The sequence below is a fragment of the Kogia breviceps genome, chromosome 3 (assembly GCF_026419965.1).
Source record: "Kogia breviceps isolate mKogBre1 chromosome 3, mKogBre1 haplotype 1, whole genome shotgun sequence".
NCBI lineage: Eukaryota > Metazoa > Chordata > Mammalia > Artiodactyla > Physeteridae > Kogia > Kogia breviceps.
Genome location: NC_081312.1, coordinates 107704771 through 107729859, shown reverse-complemented (window position 1 = coordinate 107729859; position 25089 = coordinate 107704771). Strand labels below are relative to the sequence as shown.

At 35.3% G+C, this 25089-nt stretch overlaps 1 protein-coding gene, 1 long non-coding RNA gene and 1 other non-coding gene across 3 annotated transcripts; all 3 read right to left on the bottom strand.

Moving 5' to 3' along the window:
- Positions 1-384: 384 nt before the first annotated feature.
- Positions 385-15500, bottom strand: LOC131752541 (uncharacterized). The gene is made up of 5 exons (XR_010839742.1): positions 14798-15500; positions 4400-4658; positions 3895-4009; positions 3179-3333; positions 385-1498 (listed from the first exon to the last, which is right to left on the bottom strand). It is a non-coding gene; the product is annotated as an uncharacterized lncRNA (long non-coding RNA).
- LOC131754199 (small nucleolar RNA SNORD107) lies at positions 15233-15306 on the bottom strand. Its single transcript, XR_009335229.1, has one exon. It is a non-coding gene; the product is annotated as a small nucleolar RNA SNORD107 (small nucleolar RNA).
- Positions 15501-18694: 3194 nt separating the features above from the next.
- Positions 18695-24531, bottom strand: SNRPN (small nuclear ribonucleoprotein polypeptide N). The gene is made up of 7 exons (XM_059057009.2): positions 24441-24531; positions 23006-23157; positions 20637-20748; positions 20032-20184; positions 19444-19582; positions 18965-19090; positions 18695-18859 (listed from the first exon to the last, which is right to left on the bottom strand). The coding sequence occupies exons 1-7, from the start codon at positions 24441-24443 to the stop codon at positions 18822-18824; spliced, it is 723 nt and encodes a 240-aa protein (XP_058912992.1). The 5' UTR covers positions 24444-24531; the 3' UTR covers positions 18695-18821.
- Positions 24532-25089: the final 558 nt, after the last annotated feature.

Sequence of the window (25089 nt, the reverse complement as noted above, 5' to 3'; positions counted from 1 at the left end):
TAATTTTAAGCGTCAATTGAGAGAAAAAAATGCAAGTACAGACAGGGAATATTCTGAAAGAGAAGAGAAATGAGATAGAACTCAATGGAATAGATAAGACTCAACAGTAATTTTAAAGTATCAATAGAAGGTAAGGCAAACCAATAAATAGAAATGCAATTGTACGTCAGAATTTCTATATGATTATGGTAGAATTGAAAATAAATGGTAACTACTTAGGTTAAGGTGAGTAATTTGAATATGTAATGCTTTAAAACTACAGTAATGATTAATGGAAAGAGAAATAACATGACAAAATATCTGATGCAAAAAAGAAAATACAGACCAAGAAATGATACTAATGCAAACATATTTTTTAAGAAAAACACAAAACTCAAAAGGCATAAAGCACATGATTATATTTTAATACACAACCAAAGTACAAAACCCCATAGTAAATTGATAGCAATAAAATATGGTACTTCATTTGCACTGCATGACAAATGGTTAACATCCTTAATAAAAAATGAGTTCTTAGAAACCAGTAACAAAGACATTGATATAACAACAGAATGGAAAAAAAACAGAAGAAAATGAAGTAACACAAATGACTAGTAAGGATTAAGCATATATGAAGATGACAGAGATGAACAGTAAAAGAAAAGCAAATTCTTTGTAATACCATATTACCAAAGATTAAAAATGTAACACTTGTACAGTTTTAGGAAATATGCCCACATAAACACTGGGGAACAAGATTGATGAGGTCCTGTCTGTATAATAGGGAAAACTAGTTTGGACTCAAAACTATAAATTTTGGATACCCTTAGTCCTAGCAGCTCCAAATCATTGGAATTATTTCAACAAATTGGATAAATTTACAATTTATATATAAACCATGTTTACTGTGTAGAAAATTTGTAGCTAGTATATAGACCCCCCCAAAAAATAACTTGCATATTAATTTATCAATACACCCAAAAGGATGTGCACAAAATTTCATTAATAGTAGATAACACAGACAGAGATGGCAGAATTAGAAGAGGAAAAAAGGCATTTAAAAAGTAAAATATTATACTTCACAAATTTTCATGTCCTTTGAAATCTTGAAAAAGATGATTTTTTATGAGTCAGTTTTAAATTTCCCTGTGATAAATGAAAATTTTAAAAATGTGCACCTAATACTTATGGGAGCACTGTAATGAAGCCTTGAAATTATACCATCCTGAGCTTCTCTGTGTAATAATGCCTCCATCATTCAAGCTCCTGAGATTTAGTCCAATGGCAACAATGAAAACAGTCAACATGCCTGGTTACAGTTCTCTCCAATATCACCCTTTCGGTCACTATGAAATTTCAGCCTTCTCAGCCTGTTTTTGTGATCTACAGGGAGTGTCCATTGCAACACATCAATGAGGAATCTCTATACATTATGAAGACTGTCTTTGGTTTTACTGAAGATGGTCGCAGAAGCAATGGCATCAGTTTTTCCTATTCAGTCATCACCTGAGAGGATACACTGGGGAAAAAATGGGAAAAGTTTAGTAGCATACTTCATGATGCAACAGCTATTCTATTATGAAGAAATAACAGGTGGATCAAAATTCATTTTGGAGTTTTCTAACAATGAGAAAGCCCGATACTGGGAGTCTTTCTTCTTACATCTTGCTAAATTGACTGATCCTTCAAACTTTCTCTTCATGTTGTCTGTGTTTCTTTACTATGTATGGTTTCTTGTATCTCCAGATCACTCACTCATGATATCATGCAATCTACATACATTTCTGTACAAGAAACATAATGCCTAAACATTACAATGAAAATAACCAAGGAGCTTAGTCCATTTGACAAGAAAAACAGTAACTATATTGAAGATATAGAGACTACAACGGAACTTAGGAAAAGATTTGGCTCCTGACCCATTCATTATTCCAGGGTCCATCAAAATTGCTGAGTAGGTACCTCCCAAAACCATTAATCTTCTATTTAGCTATGATTTATCCTGAGGAAAAAAGAAACATTTTCTGATTAAAACTTTCACTTTCAAGGTTATCCCATGGACAGCACGTAGGCAATGAGGCTCTCTGAGAAAGAATATTTAAGGAATTTGTCAGCATTCACTCTTCACAGCACATCCCATGAATTATAAACCTTCCTGTAGGGTATAGTAAAAAATGAAGGGAAAAACTCCTGGTGTGTTAAGAGCAGGGATTCAGTATGTGTTATGACATTACTGATTTCATCAACAACTGTCCCCACTCATTCTTTTTTTAACAGTTCCATAGCTTTTGTAGTTCTAAGATTTTACCTTTTGGTATCAACACATCACACCTGGGCCTTTTCCCTTTTGCATTCCCCAAACTGACTTAGTCCAAAAACCATGCACTTTTAACTTATCTTTTGCCTAATTTACTCCCCAAATCACAAAACAATTCAGTTCAGTAAGACTTTATTTTATGCCAGGCAATGAATAAGATGTTTATCGTAAATTATCTGCAAAGGATTCTGAGTGTGAGAGAAGTAGAATTCTGAAAATCAAGGACCACCCCCCCAAAAAAGAAAACAAAACAAAAACTACTGAAGTGCCACATTTGTAGCTCTTACCTACTGTACCTTCTTTCATCTGGTTTTACAAGCTGTCTGGGTCTGCAGTCCCCTTGGCACTATCCCACCATGCTATGGAATTTTGGTTGGCCATATGGCACCGTTAGCCAACAGAGTATGGCATAAAAGATGCTACATGACTTCTGAAACTAGTTCATAAAGGCCATGCCACTTTCACAAGGCTCTAACACTTTATTTTATGATTCATGTGGGAACCTGGCTGTGTGAAGGTACTCTACTTGAAAGCCTCAGCTAAGCCCAACCTTCCAAGTCATCTAAAACCACTGCCAGACGTGAGTGAAAAAGCATCCAGAAGACTCCCGTCATCTGAATCACTCTCAATCATTGGACTGGGCCTTCCCAATTGATCCCACAGACATTCTAGCACTGTCAGAAATTTTCACCCACAGAATCCATGGAAATAACACAATAATGTATTATCCATAACTAAGTTTTAGGATAATGTTACCCTGAACAATATCCACTAACTAGCTGCCCCCAAAAATCCATTAAGCTTAAGAAAAGCAGAATAATCAATTCCTATCTAACCAAAGTGCCCCTCCCTGAATCAAATGAGCACTCAAAGTGTCCTTACACAATCATTATCGCCAAGGGGTTCTCCTGGGCCCAGGGATGGATGGGAGTGATGAACACTTGAAAAGAGGAATACTGCAACAGGTCTCATGGTACCAATTACTGAGATTGAAAACAAAGATGGCAAAAGTGTCTTTTCTTGGAACTATCATCTCCCTATAGGGAAAAACAAGAAACATTATAAGGTAAAATACATAGCATTCTGACCAAACACTGAAGTAGCAGGTAAATGGAGGCTCATGTTGAACTTTGTTACAATTTCAGTTAAGGCTTAGTAACAGTTCCTCATTAATCAATCCTACAGCTGATTCAACTCTCCAACTTCAATATGACTTTATTACTACTACTCTACTATATCAGTATCTTTTTTAGGTTGTCATGAACTTCTCTTTATCATACCACAAAACTACACATGCAAAAATAGTTGGTCTATTCTCTAATTTATAATTATTAAAATATTGATCATTTCCTTTATAACATTAGTTGTCATGTTTAGTCATAAGTAAATTAATTGAAGGAAGGCATAAGTAACCACCTACATTATTCATGGACCCCATCTTTAATAAAATTATATTTTTAAATAACTGGTTTACCTATTCTCAAGAATGTTTGTAACTCAAAGGTACTCAAGAACAAAGTCTGCCCCCAGTGTTATTTTCCCGAGCTTAGCCAAAATCTCATCCTAATACAGCATTTCTTGATCCAGAACCTTCTTACCTGTGGTTTACAGTTGAGATTTATAAATTAAGGAACTTCACAGGAAGAATGTTCCTGATGATGTCAGACATCCTCAGGTTATCTGCATGTTATGTCTTTCTTTCATCATGTTCACCTGAGAAGCAAGTATACAATATTTGACTTTAGAACTGACGGGAATAGTGAATGGAAATAATTAAACTAGCAAATATGACTGCCCAAAGAGCCGTTTTTTTTTTTACCTTTTCACCTTTTCAGAGTACATTTAGCACAAACATTGAGACTACTGAAACATTTTTCAGGCCAATTCTGAATAATCTAAAAAGCCATAAAGACCTATTTGAAATCCTTCTGACAGACTCAACTACGATAAAAGAAAACAATCCATTTTCCAATTATGCCCAATAGAGTAATTTGAATTTATCCCAAGAGATTCCTCCCCCTTACAATATGCCACAAATATGGCACTGCCTTATAAAATTACCCTTTGTGTTTGCCAACCCAAATATAATTGTTTAGCACGTACCTCAAATGCCATCTTCATCCTTCTTTCCGTGGATAGTCCAATACTCTGTTTCACTGTGTAAAACTCTTTGCCGCACTAGTGTCTAAGTCACACGCTCTTCACGATCACTCAAAAACTATTAGTAACAGTCACTGGGAATACTAAGTCGGATACAACAGCCCAACACTCCCGAGATGTCAATAGGTAACGATGAAGACAGGCACAAATTGGTTGTATCTTTAACATTTCCTCTGTTGTTTAAATGTTGCTTCTGAAATACCTTTAAAGTTTCAAAGGCAGAAAGTAGCAGCAGTCCCTTCTTTTCTGATCTTTTTATACAGTAATGTTAAAATTTTGCCATGTTTTTCCAGACAACTTTCTATTCAATAATTCACATTTGCATTTTAGATTGTCATGTAGCAATACACAAATATAAAAACTATGTTTTAGTATTTAACTTACACATGTACAAAAATTTCAGAAAGAATGCTAAATTAATCACTATTGTAGTAACACTAATGAGTAAGCATTACTTAACTCCATTATCATGTCTGAATAATCCCATTTCCAAGGAACAGTAACCATTAATATTTCAAATAGAAAAACCAGAGGCATATGGACACACCTCAGCACACACACTTTAGCTGATATTTGTACAAAAATGACAATTTTAAAAATCAACTTAAAACACCCTTCAATATCAGAATACTTTCAGTGTTTGAATGATATTCATATGAATTAGCTATCATTACAATCGTTCTTTTAATGATGTGTATTTCATATATTCAAATTATTTGTTATACTTGACCTATAACATACTTTCTTCTTTATGGATTTGAGAGTAGGAATATATAAAATCCCGTCAGCAGATTATATCATTTCAAAAATTTTACACACTCAAAGTTCAATTGTCATTGTCAAACTTGTTCAAAAAGATGTACTGATTACACTTTAATACTGGATAGGATTCTACGAAATTCGTTATTTACATTATAGGCAACTGAGAATACTTGACATTGGTTACTGATTATAACATACAAATTAACTACTCTCCAGAAAATTTTCAAAAGCTCTCAGAAAAATAAAATACTCATAATCATGGAAATTCTGTTCTCATACAGATGTATATATGGAAACAAAAAAATCCACAACTGCTTAAACGTTTTATATAAAAATATTCGTTTAGATATAAACATGAAATGGGCTTCTACATGTTTAAGCTTACAATTGAAATATTATTTCCATTAAAAAAAACAAGTAAAGCAGTAAGCTAATAAATGAGAAAGAACACTATCATATCTATACCCCTAGAACTAATTTTACATATGTACATGTATATACATTTATAATATACATGCATATGCATATACATATATAAATTTGCAAACAGTAGGTTTACATAGCATAGCAAAATAACCCTTACTTCAGCAATGTTATATAACTATGAATATACCTGCGGTTTAAAATGACAATTCCCTTTTCATGTCTTCCTTTTTCTTCCTGAAGATGAAAATAAATCCCATGGGCATTTGTTCGTTAAAAGTATACAATCTAATCTTATAACATGAGAACCTAAAAATCTGAAGATATGGAGATAATCTGTGTACCCCTATCCCCAAAAATCCACTACATAAACACCAAAATGTTACAAAGCCCTAAAAGGTCAACTCCTAGTTACCTATCACTCTGCTAAAACATTTATAGAAGCCACCTCATGATCCTCTACAATGAGATATTTACAAATTTGTACTTCGTGTAATTCCATGCCATCTAGAAAAACTAATTTTTAAATGATAAATTTACTGTTATTTACAAGGTTGTCTTGAATGTTGTCATACAGTCCAATTAAACACAAAACTGTATAATTCAAAGAGAATAAAATCTCCTGATTAAAATGTGTAATGCCCTATTAGCAACACAACTACAAATTATGACTTGGCTTTTTTAATGTATAAAAATCGAAGCACTACAATGATTAAAATGTAAAATTTTCTTTCAGATGAGAATGCAAAAGTGAAAAAATATCCTTTTAACTTTTGCTTTCCCATAACTCAGCAGATCCCAAAATATGTATACAGCTCAAGAAATCCACAGTTCCATCAATTTCACTGCTGAGACATAAGAAGAAAACAATGAAACTTTACAGTGAATTATTTACAAAATTATACTTTGTGAGACTCTATACATCTAGAAAGTCTAGATGATAAAAATTTAAAACTCGTATCTGCCTATTTACAAAGTTGTCTTGAATATTGTCATGCAACCAAGGGAACACATACAGAACTGTGTATAGTTCCAGGAGGTAGTATAAAATCTCTCTGACAAAGTCATTTATTAATTTGAATAGTAAGGGGAAAAAAAGGAAAACAAAGTAAAAAAAAGAAATACAAGGGGAGGGATGAGTAGTTGGAGCAAAGAGGATTTCTAGGGCCATTAAAATATGATGACAATGAATACATGTCATTATATGCTTGCCTAAACCCACACAATGTAGAACACCAAGAGTTAACCATAATATAAACTACTGACATTGGGTGATTTATGATGTGATGTGTCAATATGGGCTCATGAATTATAACAAATGTACCACTCTGATGGGGGAATGTGATAACAGGGGTGGACTCTACATGTCCTGGGTTGATAATGGGGGAGGGATTATGTAAGCGTTGGGGCAGGGGGCATATGGGAAATCTCTGTGCCTTCCCCTCAATTTTTCTGTGAACTTAAAACTGCCCTTAATAAAAAGTCTTAATAAAAAATAATATAAATGAACTATATCAGGAATCTCGGTACATCCAGAAACACCAAATGAATTTACATGGTGTAAGTTTTAAATATACATACTTGATACAATGGCAAATTCTTCTTCTACATGAGAACAGGGTAAATGCATAATCTTGTCAACATTTCCTCTTAACAACCAAACTAATATGATAAATTTTGCATAGCTCCAAGAGCCTGTTTGTCAACTTCATTGCCATGTTGATTTTAAAAGACAACAGTATCAATACTAACACATTTACAATGAAAGTTTTTACAAAATTATACTTTTTGAGACTCTCAGTACATCTAGAAATACCAGATGTTTAAATTATTTCTCTTGTCCCTTATTTACAAAATTGTCTTGGTTATTGCCATGTAACAAATGAACACAGAAACATTTCTATAAAATGCTCTTTAGAAAAATGAATTTCATCATGAACCTCAGCACATCTGTGAAAATAAGTTATACCTACATGTCCCACAAACAAGAGGTAAAATTATATGTATATCAGAAATGTCTATATCTAGAAAGAACATGTGTTTATAATGTAATTACATATACAGAAGTCTAAATGTCACTCAGCTAAGTGAGACTTAGTGTACCATTTCTACAATAAAAAAGCTTATGTGCTATTAATTTTAGGTAAATATACTTTCAAAACTATGACAGAAATTTCTGCACATCTATTGAATTATATGGTATAAAAAACAAACATTTGATCACATGCACACAACTACCTAATAATTCCCCCCCCATACAGACCAAGTATAAACACATAGGGGTCATGTAACACTTCTGTTGGTAATAGATATTTTTCACCATTAGTTCAACATTAATATATTAATTGTGTGTATGTGTGTGTATGGAGAGGGAGTTCCTAAATACCTAGGAAGTTGTTATAGAAGAGCTTGTCTGTTCAACACACAGCAGTCAAATGCTTCCCTGCTCTGTCCCAACATTTAAAACTCAAAAATTTGATTGGAATAAGAAAAATTGTACAAGTTTACGCATTTAAAAATACGAATGGCAATGATTTCTACACTTTAAACAAAGAATGTCTAATTACAAAACCTCAATAACAAAAACCCCTTAAAAATCAAGCCTAATTCATGAAGATGCTCATTGTACTATATCTATGATCAACGATTACAACTTTAACATTTAAGTGAAAAGGTATTTCCAAAATTGACAGAAATTATATATCCAAAATTATTTCATGAAATAACATGTATCTTCAATACAGAAAACAAAGTAATAATACAATCCTGAGCAACCATATATATCCCAAATAGATGTGGTTTAGCAATTCAATTTACCAAAATAGTGTTTTCACCTTTGTCTATAAGTTTGGTACTCACAAAATATATGCCTACTCAGCAAATACTAGGCAGATGTTATTTTAAAGAACACAAGACCAACGTTTGTTTACCATATATCTAGCAGCCTCACAATATCCTCCAGCAACTACATAAAGTTCATAAACTAAAACTTCCTATATCATCTGCCCTCAAGGCCAAATGGTAATTGTTTAAGCCAAAAAATAATTCCATTCTATGACTTTTAATATCACTAGTTTTATAAAACACGTGCATGTATTCATGTGTGTATATGTATACATATGTATATGTTAAGAAATCCCTATAAATCAAGGACTAAAAGTATAAAGCAAAACTATTATATATTCTAACTATTTTATTAACAACCATCTATAAAAACACCCCTTTAGCTGCCCAATTATTTGCTAAGATAATCTGACAATTAGCAAAAATTTTTACTCTATATAGTTAGTATTTTACAAAACATGCAGAAATTATAGCTCATATGCCTAAAAAACATATGATAATGGTGTCTATTATATACACATAATACAAAAACATTCCTTTAGTCAGCCCACTGTTTAATGAACTCAGGTGTGATATACCATCACTAACATCATCCATAAAAATTTACAAATTGCCTATACAAATAGAAATAAGTACTTTAAAATAACAATTCACTATTTTCATTAAAAGTCAAATTCCACTCACAAATGAAAATTTTTCTAACCTATAATATTTTACCACATGTGGAGCTTTCTCTAAGATATACAAAGAGCCGTGTTCTATTTGTACACAAATATATCTGCAAACTATAAACAAAGGCAGTCCAGTGACGTTTTCACCATGATGAATCCTGTCATAAAACAATGATATATTTATATTAAATACTACACAATGTATTTCTCACCACAACCTAAAAATGAGTCTAGTGATCCAATGAACACAATGAGAGGCTAAATGGAACATTTTTTTTGCCAACAAAATTATTTCTGTACTATTAGGTTGGTATGTATTTACAATGTTTATACATGTAGAAAATTAGAGGTTAAAAAAAAGAAAAAGAAAATTAGAGGTTAAACAAGAAAACATTATAACATTGTTTATGACAAACTGTTTAACAACTTCTACCAGAAATGAATTAATTAATATTGATAGGCAAGTCCACTGGCAAAATGAAAAAAATTCTACCTGTGTTTAACATTAGAATATTTATAAAATGTATGTAGATGCCCAACATATCTGAGCATGGAGTAAAGCCCAGATGCTGCTTATGTCTCTGTACATATACATATAAACACCCAACCCTCCAAAACCCCCTAACTCTCTATCTCCTAAATTCAGCTTTTATTTACCTAATACAAAGCGGTCTAGAAATTTCTCTCAGTAACCAACATTACATTCTAGTAACGGAAGTGCCCAAAATGTCACCCACCTCTATGCCTGATAGGATGGTACAGCACAGTAGTCTTTCTATTATATCCAAAGCAATAAAAAACACCCACTCAACCCTGATCATACAAGTGTTCATAGAGGCTCTTCTCCTGTGCAAAAATTCCTTCATGATAAGGCAATCTCATACCATACAAATTTTAACATAAAAATCATTTACAGGATAACATCTACAACCAGATAGAGCACCCTTAATAAAATTTCTTAGGTAACAATTGTATACAGAACAATCCCCCTCCCCCAAAAAACCCACCACAATAATCCAATCAAATGATTTGAAATGTATATCATTCAGAGATATTCTAACAATCCTTATTTCTATAATCATGTATTAAAAATAATTCTTCTACATATATTAGCAAACTCAGCATTTGCAATACATTAAGAAATATCACAAAGCAATTATATTTGGTTATTTCATAAATAGTATTCTCAAAATGCATATAAACAGTAATTAGTGTCTTCCTTTGCTTTTCTGATTGATGTATTAAACATTCCCATGTCCTTCTCTTTTCTGCTATCCATAAACAATACAGAATTGTGTATAGCTTACAAAAAGGGATCCTCAGAATCCCTTTCTTAAGTCTTTTCCAGAAGACAATTTTACCAAACATGTTTTTAGAAACTTCCTTAGGAAACAAGCTGTATTATTACAATATTCATCTTAAAAAGTATCTAAAAATAATAGATTTATGTTTATAAATGTAGGCCTCTGTACTTGAGTATTAGATGCTAAAAGATTAAGCAAAGAAAGAATAAAATACAATAAACTATTACATGTTGAATTTCATTCTCTTCATCTCCTAACATTCAATGAAGAGTTCACACATATTCATCATTCACTGAGCATTTTAATTTCAATACCATTACCCAAACACAATTTTTCTAAGTATTTAAATAAATTCATAAGGTACATATATCCAGTTAATTAGTTAATGGGATTAGATTTCAAGTTGTTTTAAAATGCCATGGGGAAAATAAGGTTTATCACATATGCATACAAATGCCAGAGATAGGGTTTTTTACTGGTAACTTTCAAAGGCAAGTTGATATTCCATGGCAAAGAAAACATTCCACCCCACCAATCCAAAGATTGCCAATGAAATGCAAATATCCAAGAGCCAAGATGAAGTACAGGCCAGTATAAATCTCTATTTTGTCTATAATTTTAGAGCTGGGGAAGCTTCCAGGTAAACTCTAGATCTGTTGTCCTTCCCTTCCTATCCACATATTCCTACAGGGTTAGTTTATGTTTACTTGAGTTTGTACAGACTAGCCAATACTTCAAGTTTTACCCAGCTGAAATAATTTTCAATTCAGTAGGTAGGTACCCTTCACACACTTGAATCTTGGGGAGAAACCTGGAATGACAGATGCTATCCTGATGCTGTTGGATCAGGCAAATCAATACAGATTAAAAGATCTAGAAAATGTCTCTACACAAGGGCCCTGGCCAAAAAACCCTTAAATTGGTATGATGTGTAGACTTCTATAGCAGTCCATAAGTACAATTACTCAGGATACTCCAGAAAAATCTGCTCATCTATGTTAACATAAAAACGGTTTGCGAAACTACCCTAAAATCATCCTGGGGTGCAATCACATTGTATCTTGCTGTGCAAATTTCTTGAGATTCTTATGGACCAAAGGGTAAGAGAAAAGGAGTGTCTGAATTTTATGAATCCAAACGTTCAGCCACTATAACTGGAAAATTTCCAGTTTTGACAGTGGCAAAAGATGCTCTAAATATTATCAGTTTGTCCTCTTCTCTGATTATTGCTTATTTCTAACACTTTTTGTGTGTGTGTGATACGTGGGCCTCTCACTGTTGTGGCCTCTCCCGTTACAGAGCACAGGCTCCGGACGCACAGACTCCGTGGCCATGGCTCACGGGCCCAGCCACTCCGCGGCACGTGGGATCTTCCCAGACCGGGGCACAAACCCGTGTCCCCTGCATCGGCAGGCGGACTCTCAACCACTGCACCACCAGGGAAGCCCCCTAACACTTTTAAAACATGTCAACTGCAGATTTATCAAGGACATGATGTGGTTTCATCATCTTTCCCAAAGACTGCTATGGCAGACAGATCAATTAGAGAATCTGAAGCTATAAGTAAGGGGACCAGTTAGAAGTTTCAATATGAAAGGTAGCTCCAAAACAGCCATCTATATTGGAGTATCTATTGTGCAAAAAAGAGTCTAAGTTCCTGGATGAAATCCTTTGTCCATCTTTCTTAGGCTCCATTCATGTCCATGAATGATAGCCAATCACCTTCTAGTTGACATCATGTTTCAAATCTCTGTGAAATTGATAGTGAAATATATATTACACAATGATTTTAAAAGGATGTTTATGAATTAATTTGAGATATTTCCCATTATTTTCTTTGAATTATCTGTACATGTGTTTGCCGTTTCAAAAACAAGTATTCAAAGTCTTTTACGTAGGACAATGTTTAAGGTGCATTATAAAAACCAAGAGAATAAATAATCAATATATTCTGCCAACCTAAATAAATATCACAGATGAATTTTCACATACTTTTATGTGGTCAAGTACTCTGTTAGCCACTAGTCAGTAAACTCTGTTGTATATGCCTCAACAACTATGCCCTCTTGATTTCTAAGAGGTATGCTCTAGAAATAAATTCAAATAAAGACATGACTTTTGTTTCTATACATGGAGATTTATTCTCCAGTGAGCTAGACTGAAACAGGGAAAGGTATCCCAACAACAATTTTTCATCCCACCAAAGCCCCAAATTGAAATTTGGCACTCTCACATAAGTGAGTTGAAGGCAGTACCATCCAGAGAATTCCCTGGCGGCCCAGTGATTAGGATTCCACACTTTCACTACTGAGGTCCTGGTTTCAATCGCTGGTCTGAGAACTAAGATCCCATAAGCAACACAATGCAGGTGGCGGGAGAAAGTACTACCCAATTCCCTGCTTCCAGGTTGTGGCACAATAAACTTCCTTGTTTCTTGACTCAACCCTTACACAAAATAAAAATTAGAAAATAAAGGTTAAACTGGAAGCCAAATTTTGCCTATAAGGCAAATTTCTTGTACCTTTTGTTCATTCATGTGTTGATTCTACCAGTAATTAAGACAACAATGTAACAAAAATTACTATCCATCAAAAACCTACTAGATGCCAACTTTTATGACAGGCCTTGGAAAAAGAACAGTCATAATGACACCAAGACCTCTAGTGAACCATTAATGTTTCATTCTCCTATCTATGCACATTCTTGTAACCATTTTTCCAAAACCTGTCATGTTATAATCTTAGACAAACAAAAATATTATTCAGTAACTCAGGCTTTTATAAAAGTTTCTTCACTGTGACTTCAGCGATTTTGGGGGGTGGAATATTTGTACTGTTACTTTGACATCACTTAGGGCCATAATTCACTCTTTTAGTCGAGAAAACATCCTGTCTAAAATTAAAATCCAGTGTCTAGCCAATTTCTCTAGAGAGGGTTACACATTATGCAAAAGATAATTAGAAAAATATAATGCCTGAATTGTCTGCCATCCTACAAAAGAAAAATCGGTATCACTGCAATAACTTATTCTCATAGTAATCATACCGCAATTTTTAAAAATCCTCTGTGATTTCTTATTTTATTCAGTCCAAGCCATGGAAATGAAGTCTCCTTGTTTCACGTCTGGGTTCATTCTCCAGTTGCTACAGCAGGGGGAGTGACTCTGTTTTGACTCATTATTTTATATTCTTTACCACTTACAAACCTAGAGGAATCCCAACTAAAGTCACTAATTTTCAGATTTCATAAGTAAAGTGGACAGTTCATTATAACACTAACACTACAGAGAACCATCATTAGAAAACAGTACTAGATTTCAATAACCAATACGGCCAACAAAGTATTTATTTACTGCTAAGCTATAACATATTTGATGAAATTTCCCCAGAAAGCAGGACATCTGGAAATCTATTGGTATTGCCAGTTTATAGTCCACTTAAAATGACCCAGAAGTGGATGCTTAAAATAAAATATATATGCCTAAATGCAAAGTAATTCAAGTTATGCATAGTTCAGTGACTAAAACAGAAGATAAACTGGATAAACCTTACCCTAAAAAGTAGTAGGTAGAAGTTACCACATCTAGGAAATCAACACACTATTCACTGATATCATATCTCTTAGAAATATTTGTTAAAACATCTACTGTTTCCTAAAAATTTTTGTTTATTGGTTATTTTTATGACTGAAGGGCAGAAGTCACAGGAACAAGGTTTCTTCATCTACCATTTGAGAAGTTGAATGAAGTATCCTGTAGCAAAAACCCAGCAGCTCCCCTGTACTAACTGCACCTATTCACTGCTGGCAAAGATGGACTGGCCATGTGAACACCTGAAGCTGTATATTAACATCCACATCTAGAACGTCATAACTAGATTTCAAATACTGCTCTTCTAGTAGGCCTTCACCATGTAACTAAGCAAGAGAGGTACTCTCAACCCTATGAACTCAAACAGCACTTTATTTCCACTTTCGAACAAAAATGACTAAAATGTATCCCTATAAATACATCGTGAAAAATTCATGACAAAGTATTTAGCTTTTCTGAAACACATCCTGGTATACACTAAATAGCTATTCCCAGATAAGGGCCAAACTGACTACTGAGTATTAAGAGTATGAAATTAGATATCAGACAGCCCTAGATTCTAATTTCAGATATTTCACTAAAAGAAGTAACTGTAAAGTATCTAATAACATTTAAAAAAATCAGTAATGTTGTATTTCTTAAACATTTACTCTGTGATAGGCTCTGAACCCACTGACCAACTGCAGGCAACTGAAGGAAAAAAAAAAAAACTATTCTTAAACACCAACATCCCTGTGAGGGCACTTACCACACTCATTGCGATTCGTATGTGTTCCATAAATATTCTCTCTGGACATCACTTAGACACCTAGAACTCTGTCATTCAATGTTTGATCCAAGAGGTGGCAGCTTCCTTTTTATATGTCTTTGTTTCCATCTCACCACCTATGTGCCTTCTGAGATCCAAGGGTGAGCTCCCATTTTTGCTTTGAACAGTGTGTGTGGGCACACACACACACACACATATATACACACACATATATGTATATATATGTATATATAAAAAAAAAGAGAAAATAATTAGCTCAGAAAAATCTATGAAAAGAAAAAAAGGGATGTTTGAAGAACTGGCAAAGTGTACGACTACACCTGCCATTTCTAGTTATTCAGTTTTCACATGTCAAGCCAACATTTTCTGCCAAGAATGATGTCCTCTGAAAAGTCTATTGAGGCACATTGACTGGATTTCAGAGTGTCCTTTTAAGCTCAAATTTTGAAATCATCATGTTCAGACAAGGTCCTGTGTCATCATAAACCTAGCCAAGGCCTCTGCAATACACTCTTACTTTTTTCTTTAAACAAGGTTATTTTACCTTGTGGTTTGGTCCACAAAAGGAGTGGTTTGTTTCTGTCCTAAAGGCAGCTAATACGACTTTTAGCCTCGTTGCAACACTACTGGGTAGGATCCACAATGACATTTCAGAAAATTCAGTGACCAAATTCTCTCTTCCTTTGGCACTGCATATGACTGAAAAAGTTTCAAGACCAAAAAAAAAAAAAAATGATAACATGCATTGCTTTAAGAAAATACAAATACTGAACATTATTATACTTATGGCCAGTCCCAAGGGAATTAGAATGCAAAGATGAGTAAAACAGAATCTGGCAATGTATTATAAACTGAATACCATGTATCTGAAAATTTCATGATACGGTAGAGGCTTTATAGCTATGTGCTGAAATCAGTAAAAGTTTTATTTGAAATTAATACAATAAAGTGTTTTTTTCTGATCTTTTTAAGATTTTGAAAATTCTAGACAAGTACTACCATTTTCAACTAATTCCATAAATTACTTCTACCAGTAAAGAACTATAAAACAAAACATCAGTTTTGTGTACAAAAATTAAAGACTTCTGATCTCACTTATAATGCGGAGTCTAAAAAATCTGAAGAATAGAACGGTGATTGCTTCCAGGGGCTTAGGGGGTGGGGGAAATAGGGAGATGCTGATCAAAGGCAATAAACTTTCAATTACAAGATGAATAAGTTCTAGGGGCCTAATGTACAGCATGGTGACTAGTTAACAATATTACACTGTATACTAAAAATGTGCTAAGATGGTAGATCTTAAATATTCTAACAAAAAAAAAGAAATGGTAACTATGTAAGGTAATAGACGTGCTAATAACTAAACTTACTGTGGTAATCTTCTCACTATATATACACATTACAAAACATCATGCTGCGTACCTTAAAATTATACAATGTTATTTATCACTTAGATATCAATGAAGTTGGAAAAAAATTACAGGACTTTAAAATTTGACAGGATTACATGATTAAGTAACAATGAGTCTATGAAGGCAGGGAACTATGTCACATCTGACATGCTTTTACACCAAGTCCAGTTTACCTATCACATAAGCACAGAATAACACAAATAACTCAGAATCATAAAGGTTATTTAAAGTAGTATAACTATTATATCCCAGAATTCTTACTTCAGTTTTAAAAAGTCCCAGAATTCTAACTGAAACTGTAAACAACACTGAAAATATGTATTGCTATGCAATGTGTATATATTTATGGAGTCACAGTTAATAAATGTGAACAGGAAACCAGGAAGTTGTTGTCCAACCATGTTTTAGATGAAACATGTATTCATTTAAATGCAGGAAAAATTCTTAGGGACATCAAGTATTTACTTCCATGAATGTTTACAAACTTAGTATACTGGTACATGATCCCAACGGAACTCTGCAGAAGCTTTAAATTAGCAATCCATAACAAAATACCCACACTTACCTTATACCTGACATGCAATTACATGCATATCTGTGTCCCAAGTTTTCTTAGTATATTTTCCACAATTAAGAGCTCTCAAAAAAAATTCAAGGAAGCTCTAGGCAGAGAATAACATTATCACCAAACAAAAACAGCCATTAGAAATAAGCATCTTGCAGAATCTAGAGCTCTCATCACTCACCTCTAACTTGCAAAAGAGGCCATCTTTAGTTAAGAATATTAGAGAACAAGTCTTCTTCAAATATGCCGTGTGACCACTCATGTCAAAATCTAAAGGCCATGCATGCCAGCAGATGTATACAAGGATGAATGTCTTCCCTCCAAAAACAGAAAAGAGCACCACAAATTATTTGAAGTTGATCCAGTGAGGAGACCGCTCAGAAAATAAGGCTCTTTACATACTCTTGCTCTAAATACTGAAGGTTGTATCTGTCATATACATCAGGGTCAATTTTATCCTAAGAGAACAGTTTTGTCTACAGTGATCCAGATGCCTGGAGCTCTGATAACCACAGTTCCTCTGTAACATTCACAAACTCTGAAAAAAGTATCACATATATATTATAAAAGTCTCCTAAACCAAGGAAGGCTTGGCTTCTTTTGTTACTTACCTCATAGTGGCCATTAATCTTAAAAACTACTTTGGGATAGACCACATAAAGTTAGTGCCAGCAACTGCAATCATTTTGAAGGCCCCTTTTCTTCCAGAGACTGTTACTTGAAAGGCCATGATTTAAAAGCTAGAAAAGGGAACACAAATACAACCTCTGGTGATAAACATGGAAGGAGAAGACACAGTCTACCAGTCTTAAATTATTAAGGAGTTACTACCAATCTCTAACTGTGGTATTTTACAAGCTAATTCCTACAATCAATAAGGACTCATTTATTGTCTACTTGAAACCTTAGCTGTAAAGCTTAAAACCTCCTACCTCTTCCTTTTAAAAGTGATTTCATTGTTCCCTAACCAATTCTAACTAGATCTAGATATCTGGCCAATCCTTAACTATTTAACTGGAAGATAATGTCTACTTCTCTGAACACTTCCCATACATCACTAACTGACTGATGCAGCTGGATATAATCATAATTTGTACTTAGGAGTGTCAACTGTCCCTGGCGGTCCAGTGGTTAAGACTCCATGCTTTCAACGCAGGGGGCGCTGGCTCAATACCTGGTCAGGGAACTAAGATCCTACATGCTGCGTGGCACGACCAAAAAGTAAAATTAAGAAAAAAGTGTCAACTATATTTCAGAGTGTAAGTTATTATCTTTAAGTAACACAACTTGCCTCAAATATACAGTCTCCCCAGCTCCAAAGATCCATGCTCTGCCATTCATTTAAAAATTTGTAAGTAAAGTAAATACTCACTAGTAGGGAATGATGATTACTCCAGGATAGTGTCATCTCTCTGACAGCACAGGCACAGGGCACTGTAAAAAGCTCATTAACTGAGGTAAACTTGCAAGCAAAAGAAGTACCCAGCTATTCCAAATGCTTTGATTGAATGAACAAAGTCTAATTCAACACCACAGTTTCCTTCTATAGATGGCCTTACAAGGCCTTTCATCACATCCCTACTTTCCTTCAAGTATGTATGGCATAGTAAAGTAGAGAGGGCTATGTGTGACTCTTACATGAAACACTTAACCCCCTGGGTCAAGTTTCCTTACGTGTAAAGGTTATTACCTGACACCAGTCAGTACACAAAGTCAAAGTTATGAAGCTGAAAAAAGTATCACAACCATTTTATCATAAGAATTATAGAGAAAATTATTTAAATGAGTTGGTTAACAGGATTTACCCTAATCCAAAATAACTTCAAGACCAGAAAAATCCCAGTCTTCACCCTGACCTCAAAAATAAAAACAAAAGGCAAAAAAATGTGCAACAATACCTCACAGTTTAATTTATGCATTTATTAGCTAATATTAATGCAGCAGGAGACAAAAGCTCACAAACACTCCACACATTTCACAAGACACATTGCAGGAAAAAAAGTGACTAAGAAGGATCAATAGTATCCTAGGGTCTTGGTGGACGCATTCCTGGGGGAGGTGGACCTTGAAAAGAAAAAGCAAAATTCTGTGAGATCATAAAATAATAGAAAAACATATAAATATTCAGGGGCCTGGATAGCACCACTGAGAATATGTATACCCACTCACCTCTTATTCCTGGTGGAGGGGGTCTCATTCCTGGAGGGGGCATGCCTATTGGTGTCCCTCGAGTAGGAGGAAGCCCAATTGGTGGGCCCATGGGTGGTCTCATACCAGGTGGAGGAGCCATAATTCCTAGAATGAAAAATGGCAGAAATAAAGGCCTCATAAATCAGCTAAGATGGGAGCATTAAACACAAGATAATACATATTTAAAGAAATAAGCCTGGTACTAAGTAGAGTTGAACAATTTCTCCTTGACCACTGCCATGCTGGCCATCCCAACGCAAAGAGTCCATAGCCTTTCATTAAAAATCAGTGTCCAGAAGTGGAAAACATATTCCTCCCAGTTAGGTAGTTAGTCTGGGCCTTAATTCAGTATCTTCTTATTTTTCATCATCACTCCTCAAGATGATAAAATTTTTTCACAGATCCACACCTATATCTAAGAATCAAATTCTTTTCGTTCTTGTCCATCAATTCCTTACCTGGAGGTGGAGTTGCTCGACCAACAGGTGTAGGTGCAGTCCCACGCCCTGGTGGATACTGAGTTGGGGCTCCAGCAATGCTCGCAGTAGCAGCAACTGCAGCAGCTGCGACAGTGCCTCTTCCTTGTGGGGTCATTACCTGAGAAGGAATGGTTAGAAAGACAGTAAAGGTAAGGCACTTCCTTGCATCATTCAAATACAGAAAATAAGAGGTTGATCACAGACTATTAAACAAAAAATTAAGGGAATTCTGCACTTCTCCTGTTATTCTCATTAAAAAAAAATCTTGACACACTATCACATTCTCCTTTAAACTGAACATGCCCCCTTTTTAACCTAATCAGCCCTTTTGCATTTTCTCAACTCCGGTTTACCCATCCATATTCCTCTTCACTCACTAACAGTGGTGAGTTACTGTTATCATGGTGGCTTTAATCTACTGCCCTCCTAATGTGCATCTGTACCTCTCCTCCCTCTACAGCATACACTGCTTACACAGTATAGTATATACGCTCAGATTTTTCAATCTCTTCAGCCTCAGGTTCTAGGCACTTTCTCCCGATAATATAAAAACTTGTGGTTCCTCACCTGTTGGGATGGCCCCCCAACCCCTCGGACAGGGCCTGCTAATCCAGCAGGAGCCTGGGGAATTGGAACACCAGCTGGAACACCTCTGCCGGCTGCCCTACCAACCCCAGGGCCTCCTGCAGCTCCAGCAAGTGGTACCCGAGCAATACCAGTCTGAAACAAAAAAATTATAGCTTGAAATCAAATGATTTATGAAAGTTATCAATAATCTTATTCCTAGAAAACTACCCCTTTCCCACCATTTTCCCAATATCACCTATCTCATATTAGTTCTGTATTCAAAATAGCATCATGGAAGGCATCCTACAGATTAAATTGTACATTTGTCAAATTGTGAGTCCATATATTTTCACGACCCTACCAAGAGGAAATAAATCATCAACTCCTACCCTTATGTAGTTTGCAGCCACCACATAGACTAACCCATCAGAAAACCCTTAATTTCCCATTATAGACAAGCAAGAACTTACATCAAGTGCCAGGCACATTTTATTTGACAAAGGCACACTATACTGTGCCTCTGCTGTACCCTGATTTAGCAAATATTTCAAATAAAGTGACGTCTTTCCACATTAATGTTCTGTCCTATCCTACATCTTCCTTACATCTTTGGGGGGTGGTCCCTCCACAGTCATGGAAACCAAGTTCTCCCCACGCAGCAACACCAGACCCAAAACCCGCTTTTCTTCACGCTCTGGCTGCTTAGCATTCTTTGGCCTGTAAATCAGAAGAAAATTTTAGTATAAGTTATGGGTCACTCACTAACATTTTTATAGATTAAGTATCAATGAAGACAATAATTGATGCTCAGATGCTCATGCTCAAACAGTTAATGAGTTATGACAAGCAAAACTAGACTCAACTAATATATAAGGGTGAATGGCTCTTTTCCTATCATATGCCAACCTTCCAGAATGTTCCCTCAATGTTATACTACAGCAAAACTAATTTATTCTTTGTGAAACACAGATGCAAATAACGTAGCTAGGACTGTTTTTTTAATAGTACTGATTGCAAAACTTGGAATTTATTTTTCTTTCAGTTTTACTGAGATATAATTGACATACAGCACTGTGTAAGTTTAAGGTGTACAGCATAATGACTTACATACTTCATGAAATGATTACCACAATACGTTTAGTGGACATCCAACATGTCTTATAGATAGAAAAGAAAAAATGTTTTTCCTTGTGATGAAAACTCTTAGGATTTACTCTTATTAACAACTTTCATATATAACATACAACAGTGTTAATCATATTCATCATGTTGTACATTACATCCCTTGTACCTAATTATCTTAAAACTGGAAGTTTGTACCTTTTGACCACTTTCATCCAACTCACCCTCCCCCATCCCCTGCCTCTGGTAGCCACAAATCTGATCTCTTTTTCTATGAGTTTGTTCTTAAAGTATAACTGACCTACAACACTATGTTAGTTTCTGATGCACAACACAGTAATTCAATATTTCTATACATTATAAAATTATCACCACTGGCTAAGACTTTAAAGACAGGCAAAACTGAAACCTCAAGTTTTCATGTTAAGATGGGATTTAAATCATTTTTTAACTAAATAAGTAAATACTGATGACAGACAACTGAAATAAAGGATGGGAACAGCAAGAGGCAATGATGGCATACCAAAAAGTTTTTAATAACAGACACCTGTTTATTCCTGGACTTACCACATACTATATAATCATGGGAAATTTTTTTGAAAACTTTTTTCTAACCTGATTCTAATTTCTTCATTGTCAGCAGCAAAAATCATACATGCATGAGGCTTATACCACATACTATATGTATATGCATTATTTAGGTGAGATTATCCCTGTAACTTACTGAAGAGTGCAACAGAAGTTAAGAATATACCTAAAGCATTCATCAAATGTCTTTAGTATTCACCAACATTAAGTATTTTTAAAAATTCTTTTCAGTAAAAAGGGAGATTATTTAACCAAAAAATTAACATTGAAGCATTCACCATCCTAGAATTTCTGAAATGATCCAACTTGGTATGCAGGAAGATGACTAAGAATGAATAAAAAGGGAAGGACAGGAATATGTTACTAATTCTATTCAGATTTGAGAAGAACAGACTTATAGCAGGCAGGCAAAGGTCATCTTCACCTTTCTCTTCATATCTGACATCCCTAAATGAAGTGGTCAAATTAAATTTTTGGACAGTATATCATTAACTGTGGAAACAGAAGAAATAAAGCCAATGGTCAAGGGTGATGCCTTGTAAATTCTGCCAAGAGCCTGAAACAAAGCGATCTTGAACGTCTGGAGATATTACAAGCAATGACCCAAATACTCTGAATGAAAAGTCAACTGAATGGAAGCAGAATGTCCCTGGGATCTAGCAAGTGGCATGCTCTTATTGTTAAAGGAAGCACCCCAATCACAGGTGCAAAGAGGGTGACCTCCTATGGTAAGGCACAAACGCACAGAGGTTATTTCTGAAGAAACAGCATGGGCAAATCACAAAGATAAATAAGCAAGGGGGTTAGGGATTGAGACCAAATCAACACTGACCATGAGGATTCAGACAAAACGAGGGGCATGCAAAGAGGATGGCCGAACAACTGCTAGACATAGCCTGAATTATTCTATTCACATCTCAACTCCTCAACCATGAAGAGTAATTGTGATTCTTAAGATTCCCTCAATCTGAAGGAATGTTGCAGATTAATGTTATGTATCATTTCTCAATTTTCTAAATAAATATAACTTATTTTGATCATACCGTACAGTCTTATTCCCAGTTTAGTTCATAACTATATTTCCAAAATTAAAATAGTGTGGATACAGCTGAATCTTAATACTGGGAGATTCATCCAATTCAGAGATGAGGCCAGGACATTAGACAAGAAACCAGTCCTGCCTTTTCCCTACCTCCTTCAGTTACCCTCACTACTGTTCAGCCTCTCCCTCAGTATCCCACTGTTCAAACCCAAGTGGCCTTACTTGATCTTCCTGAACTCATCACAATCACAGAGGATCAAGTTCATATGCTTGTCAAAGGCCTTAAAGGTGCCAATGAAGATCCGGCCATCTTGCAAGATACATCTCATCCTATAGTCAATGTGCTGCAGCATCTTGCTGCTCTTTCCCACAGTCTGGAAGGAGTAAGAGAAGAGTTAGTCATCAGCTTGTCTGCAGCTACTTTCTAACCCTTTCCTGTTTCTTCCCCACTCCTATACCAATCCAAACCTGGCTTCCTTAACAAAAAAACCATGCCTCCATTTCTTTTCTCTATACCTTTAAGATAACTAGACCAAATTTGGACCCAGGGCCATTTATACTCCCCTATGAAACCCTCTGCTTCTCAGAATCCCTCCCTATGCAGTTTTCCAGTGCCCTAAATACATTTCCTCCCCAATACAGACTCCCAAACCCAGTTCTCCCTTTTAATATTCCATCATTTTAATCCCTGTCCTTTCCCCAATTCTAATCCCTAGCCCCAGTCTCCTACAGAATACTTTAAGCTGTTGGCTATTTCTTTTCCTCTAGACACCTAGCCAAATGTTGGGAAACTCCTAACTCCATCATAAACTTTGCAACTCCCATCAACCCAATGCAAATACGATGTATTTTTCAGTTCCCTTTAAAGGTCTCTGTCCTAGGTCCACCACACCCCACATACCATATCATTCAGAATTTTGATCAGTGTTCCTCAAACTCTTTTTCTTTCATTTTTGTCCTGCTAAGGCACCTTTCTAAAAGATTTTCATCCTACTTGCCCACTCCAGTGAAACTTTAATATGCAGAAATACTCTATTTACATACTGTGGCCCTTTGGAAGACCACAAACCACTATAAAATCTAACATTCTTCCCATTCCTCAAAAACTAATTTTCAGTCCCTCTGGATATCTTTCCAGTTAAGAATATATGTTCTTGATTAGCTAAACTTAAACAGAAACACAATATGGATTAGGTTGCTGTGTTTCTCTCTACAGACAGCCTTCCTTTGTACCAATCAAGCCTCAAAGCCCCAAACCCCTCCATTTTTCTTTCCCTGCTGATTCTGCCAAGGCCTTTCCCTTGGCTGTGGTTTTGCTGGACCCTCCATTTTTAAAGTAGTCTTTCTATCTATTGAAATCTGACCTCAGAGTTCCCCATCTGCAGGACAGTCCCTTACCACTGCAATTATGACCACAAACTCTCTTCTGTATTTCCTCACAATGCAAGGTTTCTCTTAAGATGTTTCCCAAACCATTATACCACTGTAACAGGACAACAGACATAGGTCCTTCACCAGTTGTTAATCCATGAAATGAAGTGTCATCTCTATAGATTAATTCCATATTAAGAACCCCCAAACACCCCACACTCTGGAAATCTATTATATTGGGCATTTACATTAGCTTCTCACCCCTCTGCCCTAATATACATCTTACCATGATTGCTGCTCCACCAAATCCAATGTCCACAGGAAAGTTTCAGGATCCTTAAGACCTAAGGGAAGGCTACAGATAAAGGTATGACGCACGTTCTCCTACAAACAATGCAAGCTGGGGCGGAAGCTTCGAATAGTAGATGGAGCCTGCAGAGGAAAGCATGATCTAGCTGCACTGCAATCTACCATGTTTTAAAACAGGTAGACAATTTTGCATGAAAAGCACTCTAAGAAACATTCAAAAATATCCCCCCATGCTCTCATACCCACCAAGTAAACACCGAATTTCACTATTCCATCACCTTAACTCCCACATTGTACACACCCAGAGTTAACAAGTGGTTAAATTTAATTTTACACAGAAATTCTTAAATGTTTCAAAAATAAGCTTCATTTTCCATTCCCAAAATGTATTATTTTCTCTTTCCATCCTTATTTACGGTAGTGTTTCATTCTCTGGTCACAAATTACCAAGTCATCTCTACTTCAACATTTTGGTATCCTTAAGTTTCTCCATCTGAGTTAGTCCAAACTTTTGCTCCTTGGCTGAACCACCTAAATGTTTTCTACCTCAGTGTTCCCTTTCCCCAAGCCAAAGTCCCTTCAAAATAAGCTAGGAAATCTCCCTTCACCAAGCTAATATATTATCA

Bases quoted from the DNA above. Each gene is read 5' to 3' on its own strand.
- SNRPN (XM_059057009.2), bottom strand. The intron at 19,583-20,031 runs GTGAGGAACCAC...ATTCCTTCTCAG, and splicing joins TTGGGGGGCCATCCCAACAG to GTAATGACCCCACAAGGAAG. The intron at 19,091-19,443 runs GTAAGGAATTGA...TTTTCATTCTAG, and splicing joins TCGAGCAACTCCACCTCCAG to GAATTATGGCTCCTCCACCT.